We start from the raw sequence: 10,780 nt of genomic DNA, 5'->3' as shown, positions 1-10,780 counted from the left end.
CTGCTAGTAACTTTATTTGCCATAACTAAGATTGCATTAAAGTCACCACAAACTATTGAAGGAATCACAGGCGGATCCACGCTAACCCTAAGCTCCTCCTAGAAGGCTTACTTGCAAGGCCTCACCAACGGGCCTTACATAGCGGTACAAATCTACTGAAGCTTACTTTGCTTAGAACAGAACTCAATCTTCAAATTGAAATCTCCCACACTTAACACTTTACCGATTAGGACTGTACTGTTACAACCCACAATTATTCCACCTTCTGATCCTCTTGCCATGACAAAAGAAAATTGATCAACACGGCTCCCTCTTATTTCTCGCAAAATAGCCGAAGAAACACTTTCCAACTTGGACTCTTGAAGATAACACACATCGGCATAGTGAATATTTAGGAAGTCCTTAATAAGGAAACATTTTACTGATTTCCCTAGTCCACTAACGTTCTAAGATATTATATTCATAACACAAATTAGAACTCGCAGACCTTAAAGGAGGTCACCATTGTCTCCCTTAACATGAGCGAGCGTGTCTTTTTCTAAAGTGCAAACATGAGTTGATACAATCATTAACATCATTAGTGAAATCAATTCCATAAGCATTGCAATATTGAACAATTTGCGCATTAGACCAATCAGAGATAAGGAAAGGTTTAACATGCGTACCTTTCGAGCTGTCTCAGCATGTCCCTTTCTTCTTTGTTGACCTCAAAAGTTCGACCACATAACCTATCTCCTTATTGAACCTAGAGGATGGTTTTTTTTCCTTACTCTTCCTAGTTCCCTGCACATTATCAGTAGTCACCACCTCATTCCTAGCTTGCAAATTCGGTAAGAGCACCTTGAGGTTCCTTTTAAACTCGAAAATGGAATCATCCGAATCAAATTCAAAGTCATGTGAAGCTTTGACTAATGACTAATCCTCAAAACGCTTTATTTCCTTCCCTCCCCTGAAGGCTAGCTACACCAACCGGTGTAGATACAAAATCATGTACCATGGCCCAAGTACCGGCCATGAAATGCCACTTAAATCCATCCAGAGGATTCATGGGAGGTAATGTATCTATTTTATCAAAAATATCATTTGATAGTTCCAAATCATCGCTCCTAGGCCCATTTGGTAAAATCCTAGCCAACAAATTAACCCCCTTCTCCCCACTTAGTCTAAGATCTGGTCGAGAATCCAGCTGAGCATTAAAGCCCAAATTTTGGCCGACCTCACAGAACAACACAGGATCGTACTGGGAGTTATTATGGAAAAAGTCCACATTCCCATGACCCATTGTATTACCCAGCTCAACAACCGAAACCAATGGATCCTCCTCCATTACATCGGGATTTGCATTCTTCTTTAATTCCGATGTATTTAACGGCTCACCATCCTCCACTTGTGCGAATGAAGCAGTCCTCGCGACAGCCTTGGAGCGCTTTTTCCTCGGACACCCCTGACACACCACCTGTCATCAATTGCGGACCCAGAATGCGCGCCTTCCATATTTTAACACATTGCCTTCTCGGGCCATGCAATGTCAGGGCATCCATTATATCTGACCTACCATGCTCGGGAGATCGAGCCTTCCCATGCCCTTCAGTTCTTCTTCAACCCTTGAAGCGACCACCGATCCGAGACACTAGTGCCCGATCGAGAGCGCTACTGACCTGCCACCACTCCACTTTCGGGGGAGTAGCGCTCAACCACCATTGGAGAATCCGAAGGAAGTTTAACAGCGTCTTCATTGGGGAAGCAACGCATAACCACCGAACAACCGTGCCTGATGTTGCCAACTGGTTTCTTTTGCTCCCTTCCTTTCTTTTCTTCTGCATGAGGCTCCAACCCTATCGATGTCTTCAACTTCCCTTTCTCCTGCGCCGGAATGTTATGCGTGAAGTGGCCAATCGTCTATTGCATGTCCCAGCTTCGTCTTCACCAATTGGCTAAATATAGCAACCTAACACCTGCCGATACTTCTAGAATTCACCTCTATCAGTCATGAGGATAACTTGATATTTTCTCATGCCTAAACTGCACTCAGCTCCATTGGCAACTTAACTCCCTCCGGCACAGGATCAAGGCCGAAATAAACTTCTTTTGAGGAATCGATGCTTGAGATAACGCTACTAGTTCTCCCACTGGCCGCAGCACTTCCGCGGTGATCTCCCAGCACCACCCATGCAATAGGAGGTTCCAGAAAAGAATCCATTGCCCTTCCCTGAGGCACGACCGTTCACCCCCAGCTCCGCCAACCATAGCGCTAGGTTAAGAGTGTAGGGCCCATCCTTAGTCTCTACCTGAAAAGATCCCATTTTACAAACCTCCTTGACCTCTTCCCTGCTCACTCCCTACTCTATTGATCACTCATCACCTTGGACATCTAGCTTCCCAAGGGATTCCACACTATGCTTAGCTATAGCGCAGTTGTTTCTTCCAATTGAGCTTTCCTTGATTCTAGGACTTCTGGTCACTGAGTGGCTGAGCTCATGTCCTTCTTCTTTGCTGACAACAGAGGAGTTAGGAAAGTTGCTTCTTCAGTCCACTTGAAGGAAGGTTTCTTAGAGAAGTCAAATCCTAAGTCCTCTGTGTCCTGTTTGTCAGAAAACCCCCTGGTAAAGGGTGATAGTTAGGACACTTGAACAGTTGCAGCCTTATCAAACTGATCATCTTTCAGGTTTTCCTCAAAAACCTCTTCATCTTCCCAACTATCTAAATGTTTCTCAAGGTCATCAGATTGTAGCTCCTATTGTGAGCACGAGATGGTTCGTTGAGTGTATGCACCATTTGTGAATTGCCATATGAATCCAGGAATTATGATGCGTGGTAGAGGAGGTTTTTCAGCATCATAACGAGCATCTTGGACTTGATTAGGATCACCAGCAAGATCAGACTGTAGAAGACCCTGATTTGATTTAACATCAGGAAAATCCACTGGTTCCTTTTACTCTCTAACTTGCAGTTAGGATAAGTAACGGTATCCTTGCAAGTATTTTGAGTCAAATTCTGATAGGACTGAGACTCATTAGAGTAAGACGAAATGGGAACACTCAATTGATTAAGGTTGCTTGCTGGCCCAGCCCAACAGACGTAACTGGGCTTGGGTTCAAAACAACACTAGCTGGGCTTAACACTTGTTCAACAGGTTCCAGTTTAGTAGACTTAAACTGAGCCACTTGGCTTACAATCTGATCTAAGATTGTCACTTGAACCGGGTTAAGTCTACCGTTTAACATCAGCATTAGCATTAGTTTGTATTGCTGAGAAACCGAACCATTTTTAAGGATGCTCATTCACAACATCTGAGTTGAACTCCAGTTCTGTGTATCTTACTGAAGATTTTTCTCCAAAGGTGTGCAATTATAAGGCTTGATGGTACTTACAGAAAAATTTTCTCCAAAAATTTCCTCTTATTTTCAACTTTTGTTCATGAATTAACTTAATTACTCCTGCTAATAAAATCTATGGTATCTATGTAGTTGGTTGAATTTGAGAGGTGGAAACCCATTTTTTCAAAACCAGACATAAGTGGTTCTCTGTCGCCAATGGCCTACCCTATCATGGATTTATGGATTCCATAGAAAGACGACATATGGATGTTCAGGGCAACACATTTTCTTTTGGGTAATCAGTGGAAGGCTTTCGTATTGCAGATTTAGAGGATGCTCATTGGATTGGGTAAAAAGCTTTAATATAACAGACATCGAAAATTGACTGGATAAAATGTCAATTACTGACAGAAATCATTCTTCATTTACTTACTGATCTTCCGTTTTAATGCAGCATTACTAAGAAGACAATCTGTTTTCATATTATCATCTGAAGATTACTAAATTGTTGTTGCAGGCTATGGAGTTTCTACAAAAACCCGAGAAGATGAGCCAAATTGTAGAACCTCAGTTGAAAAAGTCAAGCCTGATGATCTCTCTGTAGTACGCAATACAATTAGTCTTTGCATTGATCCTGAAGTATCTAATAGGACTTCCATGGAAATAATTACCGCAATGTTGGAGGATGGAATTGAGACCTCAACAGCAGCTATTTACAAGGACTCTTATCTGGCATGGGCTGAACTGGCCTTAACATCATAATAGGTACTCTTTTTCTTTTCCAAGTGCATATGCAATGTGTACACACATGTTAGCTTGTTCCTTAGTTCGTGTTTTGTTTTGGTTTTGATGATTCATTTTTCTGGGAAGCATATTCATGACCATGTTGTATATGCTAAGAGATTTCGTATACTGTTTTACTATATTGATACGGTAATGATCGGTAAGCATTGTGATCATTTTGATTTTTTATAGATAAGCAATGGAGGAGCATTTCTTGGTTCCCATTATTGTTATTCTTTTGACTGCAAGATAATTCCTGGACATGTGACTTTCACCCCGGAACTGAGGAATGGACTGAGAGTGTGAAACAACAATGAACTATTCTTACATAAAAGTAGCCCCTAAGCATGTAAGGTCTATTCAAATTGATACCACATTCCTCTAAATATCTGACAACAATTATTAATATGGTTTGCAATCGTAATAACAACGATAATTAGTTTATACAAAACTGACTTTTCTTCAAAAGTTTATAATATTTCAAAAAATACACAATTAAATTCAAAGTATTCAATAGATCCGTCCATACTAGCTAATAATTTGCAATTCCATGAATGCTAGGTGGACAAGCAACCAACAGCAGACATTTAGGTAGACTAAACAGAGTTTTCATGTCTTTCAAGTACATCAATTATGAACACTCACAACAACAATGCGTTGTTTCACCAATGATGACATGCCCACAAAGTGTGAACCCCATAATGTTGAAAGCACTCGAAACACACTCTTATACTCACATTATAACATTAATCACAGGAACTGATGCTCGAATATCAGTAAACAACAGTAATATCCTCAAATAACATAACATGTTATATCTTCAGACAACATATAATGATGTTCTGGATCTTGCAATATCATATTCAATAATACTTCAATTACAAGCTTATCATTCAAATACAAAATGACTAAAGACTCACAACAAAAGCAACATAATACACTAGTATCGCTTTATTGATATAACTAGTTTGGCCAACCAACGTGTTCCTTTGGACCTGAAAATTGAGAACAACAAATTCATAACCTCGACAACCCAAACAAAACCAAATAGATATTATTTTAACCTCACAAAATTTTTAATATAATATATAAACAATCTTAAATATATTTTTAGAAGAGATGATAGGACCAATGCTTTCTAAATCTTACATTATGGTGATAGCATTACATTATCCTATGTTTGGATTGAAGGAAGTTTGGACTAATGCTTCCTCATGTTTGATTGAATTAAGAAATCAAGATAGATAAGGAAATGAAAGACAACAAATTGGTCAAAATCTTGTTCCTCCTCTCCTCTTAAACTAACACAACTTGTGGAAATTATCTAGCACTAGTTAAATCATTTTATAAAGCTTCAAAAATAAATCTCATTGTTCCTAAAAATGGTTTCGTTATGGTATGAATGATGACTTATACTATTAAAGATAACAGTTCTATCATATTAATTTGAAATAGTGGAATTCATAAAATCAGCTCATACTATACTGTATATATACATCTCAACAATAGAAAAGTAAAAGCTCAGGCCTGACCTTAATTTCCCTTTGAGAAAGTTGATTTCAGTCTTTGAAAGTACAGAACCATCTTCACATATATCCAATCATATACTTTATCAATGGATCGGAATAAAGCAATTCTTATGGTTTGCTTGATAATAATGGTACCGATGATCATCCAGAAGCCAGTAATGAATCCCATTGCAAGACCTATGTAAAGCCATAATATCTCTGTCCAATCTCCTTTTCCTTCTTCCTCATTTGCAGCTGGGGGATTCGTCTCATTAGCACAATTCTGAAGAGGTGGTCCACAAAGACCATGATTCCAATTATAGGCTGATGGGTCAAAAGACTGAAGTTGGGTGCCTGATGGAATTTTTCCAGACAAATTGTTGTGTGATATGTTCAAATAGCCCAAGAAGTTCAAAGTAGATATGCTTGAAGGAATGGTACCAAATAATTTGTTCTCTGACAGATCAAGTGATTCTAGTTGTTTCATGTCACCTATGTTTTCTGGTATCCTTCCATTGAAAAGGTTGTAAGAAAGTTTCAAGAAATGCAGCCCATGTAGTTTGGTCAGCTCATCAGGCAACTCACAGGAAAGCTTGTTGTTTGATAAGTCTATGCTTGTGACTAATGATAGAAGCTTGGAATATTCCATTTGGAGGCCCTTGGCGCTTATCCAGAGAGCTTCAGAGTATGGAAAGCTATCTGTTTTAGCAGACCATAGACCATCAGAATAAAACCCCAAAGTTAAAATGGAGAGCAAAGGCAACCATTCATTGTGATTTGTGACTACCATGGCTTTGAAATCACCAAAAGAATGAGGAATACAACCTGATAGGTTGTTGTGTGCAAGGTCCAGTATCTGAAGAGAGGAGAGTTTTGATAATTGCTCTGGAATGATACCTTTGAATAAATTTGATCTCAAGCGAAGCACCATTAAAGATGAAAGATTTTCTCCGATCCACGTTGGTATACTACCTGAGAGTTTGTTTTCACCAACGTCTAGAATTAGCAACTTGCTGGCCTTTCTCAATGCCAAGGGGAGTTCTCCGGAGAAGCTATTGTTTCTCAAATGTAAGGAACGGAGATTGGTGAGGGACACAAGGCCATCAGGAATTTTACCTGTGAAATTGTTAGTAGATAAATTAATAACTTCCAATGCTGATGCTGAATTCCAGCAGCCAGGAAGTTCACCAGACATATTATTATTAGATACATCAAACAATTTTAAGAAAGTAAAGTTGCAGAAGAACGATGGAATGCTGCCAGTGATATGATTATCAGATAAAGCAAAAACTTGAGTGTATGTAACAACTGCGAAGTAAGAAGGAATAGGCCCAGAGAATGAGTTGTTGCTGAGATTGATAAAAATCAAATTAGTGCTGAGCTCAGGTAATGGGCCTTCAAATCTGTTTGAACTCAAATCAACTTGATTGACAGGGTAATTTTTCAAAGAAGTTGGTAGCCTCCCCTCCAAATTGTTATTTGACAAATTGAGAGCATAACAGAACTTAAGGTCCCATAACCATGCTGGGATAGTGCCTGAAAGTCCAGTATTTGATAAGCAAAGTTCGCTCAAATTTGTCTGAGTTCTAATCCAAGCAGGAAAAACAGGGCCTACTCTACAAGAACACATTGTGATAGTATAGCAACTAAAAGGAGGCTTCCAATTCTCACTTACATTCAATTGCAACGAGTTGTAGGACAAGTCCAAATATGCCAAGTTTACTAGATTAGCAAAATGAGATTCAGTTAAGACACCAACCAATGAATTTGAAGAGAGATTCAATTCCTGCAGTTTAAATAATTGGCCTGTGCTAACTGGAACTGTGTTATTCAGCCTGTTATTTCCCAATCTTAGTCTGATTTGACCATCCGTGCTTCCTGAATCAGAGCCATTCTTGTTCTCGCTGCATTTAGACAATCTATCAACAAGATCATCAATGCCTCCACTGATAAAATTGCTAGTAAAATCTAAAATCTGTAACTTGCATAAGTTCCCCATACCTTTTGGCAATGTTCCATTGATGCCATTGCTCTGCATGCTCAAGTGCTGCAATTGGCTAAGATTTCCAAAACTCTCTGGTAACTTACCACTTATTGCATTTCCAGACAAATCTAGAAACTTCAAGTGAGCAAGATTCCCTATAGTTTCAGGTAATTTGCCACTGAGATTGTTACCTCCAGACGCACTGAAGTACTGCAAAAGTGTGAGATTTCCAAAGGATTCGGGCAACACTCCACTAATCATATTATAAGACAAATCAAAGTACGCTAAATTTGTAAGATTGCTCAGAGATTCCGGAATGCTTCCACTAAAATCATTTCCTAACAAATCAAGTCTCTCCAAGCTCCCAAGATTTCCCAAGGACTCTGGCATCACTCCATCAAAATAATTACCAGACAAGCTCAAGACTCTCAAGCTACTCAAGTTACCAATTGTGACTGGTAACTTGCCATACAGAGAACATTCAGAAAGATTAAGATGAACAAGACTAGTGAGATTGAACAACCATTGAGGCAGAGTGATGTTCAGGTAATTCCAATAAAGATCAAGCACACGAAGAGATGAGAGGTTGAGATGATGACGCAAAGCAATATCATGAATACCACCAACTTGGGGATTAGTACGTTTGAGTTTCAAGACAAGAAGAGAAGGGAGCATATTAATATCATGAAGCCAACCATGCACGTTAGAAAGGTCCACTCCACTCAAGTCAAGGTGATGCAAAGATGTCATTCCAGAGAGCCAGTGGAGGTCATTTGCTTTCAGATAAGGATGCGCATGAGGCGAGCTAATATTAAGGTAACGCAAGCGTGATAGGTTTCCAAGGGTATGAGGAATTATTCCACTAAATTGGGCATCATAGAGGTTAAGGTACTCAAGATTGGCAAGAGAACCAATGAAGTCTGGGATGGGGGAGCTGTTGAAGTTGTTCATGCTCAAATCCAAGTGCCTTAAATGGTGAAGCTGAGTGAGAGAAGAGCTCAACTTACTTGCTGGCTGTAAAAAGTGATAAAAGGGATCAAAGGGATCAGAAGGGTGCTGTCGGAGATCAAGCTTGTTGACATGCCGGGATTCATGGTTGCAGGTCACTCCTTGCCATTTGCAACAGTCTTGGCCATTCCAAGAAGAGAACAAGCTTTGGTTGTTGCTATGATTAATGCCTGCTTTGATGCTGAGAAGGGCTATCCTTTCAGTTTCAATGCAGCTTGTTATACCGTGGACATAAAAAACTGGAGGGAATGTTGAGACAACAAAGATAGCAAACAGAACAAGCAATAAGAGACGACAGGCCATGAGATCAAAGAGAGAAACTCTCACAAATGTCTGTGGAGAAGTGTATGAATGGGATAGAAGAAATTCATGCCTTTAATAAGTAGATTTATTAAAAGGGGCTTTTACATATATACCCCGACAATATTTTCATGAGAAAACAAGAATCATTGTATATGAATATACGCGTTTTGTGAAATTGATAACTCACAAAGAAAATTACTTAGAGGTCCCCAAAAACTCTAGAATTATTCTTATATCTTCAAAATATCTATTTAATTTTAAATTTACTTTTGTTGATCCATACTATTTATTTTATTTTATTTTATTTTTTATTATTATTTTATCATATTTCTTGTCTTGGTAGGGATAGCTTATTAACATGAGCTCACTCGAAGACAGTGGAGCAAGCTTGCCCCTCGCAAAAAGTTTGGCGTGCTCATCTTTGACCTGCTTAACTTGTTTATTTTGTTAGAAATATCTTATTCTTGAGTAGACGCTAGACTTTGACCATATTTAATGTAATGGTACACATATTGAGTTATAATATTGGAATGTTAGAGGTCTAGGAATATTAGAGGCCTAGGAATGCCTTCAAAATGATTCCTAGTGAAAGTTTTTTTATTATCTCACTATTCTGACATTTGTTGTATCCAAGAATCTAAGCTTAGTCTGGTTGATCCTTCCATCTGGCGTTTAGTTGGGGGATCCCGTTTAAGCCATTTTGCCTATACCCTTGCCTTAGGTTCCGCCGGGGGTATGATTGTTGGTTGGAACAACAATGTAGTGGAGGGACTCATAATTCATCAAGGCACTTTTTGCCTTTCAATCGAATTTAAAAATAGAGCAAATAACTTTCGTTGGGTTTGTACCACTATGTATGGACCAAATGCACGTCATCTCAAACTTGACTTTTGGCAGGAGATAAAAAACTGTAAACCTGAGACAGGTGTACCCTGGGTCATCTGCGGTGATTTTAACTCAATCTTCTCCCCCACGGATAAGTCGAGCGGTTCCCCAAATCTTGAGGTCATTAGACAAGCTCAATCTTTATTAAGGGATCTGCTTTTATTAAAACCTCCCTCGTTTGGTAAAAAATTTACTTGGACTAATGGTCAAGCAAACCCAATTTGGGTTAAGGTGGATCATTACATCGTCAACCATGCTTGGCTCAATCTTTTCCCTAAAACCATTCAGAATTGTCTTTCTAGATTCGGCTCTGACCACGTCCCCATTAGACTAGAATTAGGTGTTCATTTCCCCACCCCTCGTATTTTTCGTTTTGAAAAAACTTTGTGCCTGGTGGAACATTTCCCTTAGCTTATTATGGAGTGGTGGTCTACTCCTCATTTTCATGGATGTGGGGTCTTCATCCTATCTAAAAAGATCTCTAATATCAAAAAGCATCTCAAGCACTGGGCTAAATTTGAGTTTGAGTCGATCAAGTTAAAAAAGTTGGAGTTGCTTCATGAACTTGATTTGCTAAATCACTGTAAGATGATTCACTCTCTTACTGAAGGGGAAGCTGCTAAAGACTCTTCCTTGAGGAATAAGCTCTATCAGATTCTCAAACAGGAAGAGATATACTAGAAACAGAGTGCTAGAATAGATTGGCTCAAGGAGGGTGATGAAAACACTAGTTACTTCCATGCGATAGACAATGGACGTCACAACAAAAATCTCATCCCTTGGATTCTGCATAATAACAGTAGGGTTGATGACACGAAGAGGATAGGTGATACCTTTGCCTCTTATTACAAGGACCTATGTGGATCCTCTCAAAATTTCCGTGTTCAAATTAATTGGTCAAATCTACTTGGCGGCAAATCGCATGATGACCTAGCGACCCTAGACGCCCCATTTACGCATGAGGAAATCAAGAGGGCTGTCTTTGAAATGAA

At 39.2% G+C, this 10,780-nt stretch overlaps 1 protein-coding gene across 1 annotated transcript; it reads right to left on the bottom strand.

Annotated features, from left to right (window-relative positions):
• Nucleotides 1–4,819: 4,819 nt before the first annotated feature.
• LOC120277659 (receptor-like protein EIX2) lies at nt 4,820–9,002 on the bottom strand. Its single transcript, XM_039284517.1, has 2 exons — nt 5,633–9,002; nt 4,820–5,095 (listed from the first exon to the last, which is right to left on the bottom strand). The coding sequence occupies exon 1, from the start codon at nt 8,901–8,903 to the stop codon at nt 5,634–5,636; it is 3,270 nt and encodes a 1,089-aa protein (XP_039140451.1). The 5' UTR covers nt 8,904–9,002; the 3' UTR covers nt 4,820–5,095; nt 5,633.
• Between the last annotated feature and the right edge of the window lie 1,778 nt (nt 9,003–10,780).

Source organism: Dioscorea cayenensis, chromosome 2 (genome assembly GCF_009730915.1).
Source record: "Dioscorea cayenensis subsp. rotundata cultivar TDr96_F1 chromosome 2, TDr96_F1_v2_PseudoChromosome.rev07_lg8_w22 25.fasta, whole genome shotgun sequence".
Classification (NCBI taxonomy): Eukaryota; Viridiplantae; Streptophyta; class Magnoliopsida; order Dioscoreales; family Dioscoreaceae; genus Dioscorea; species Dioscorea cayenensis.
Note: the sequence above shows the minus strand (reverse complement) of the source record. Positions and strands in the feature narration are given on the sequence as shown.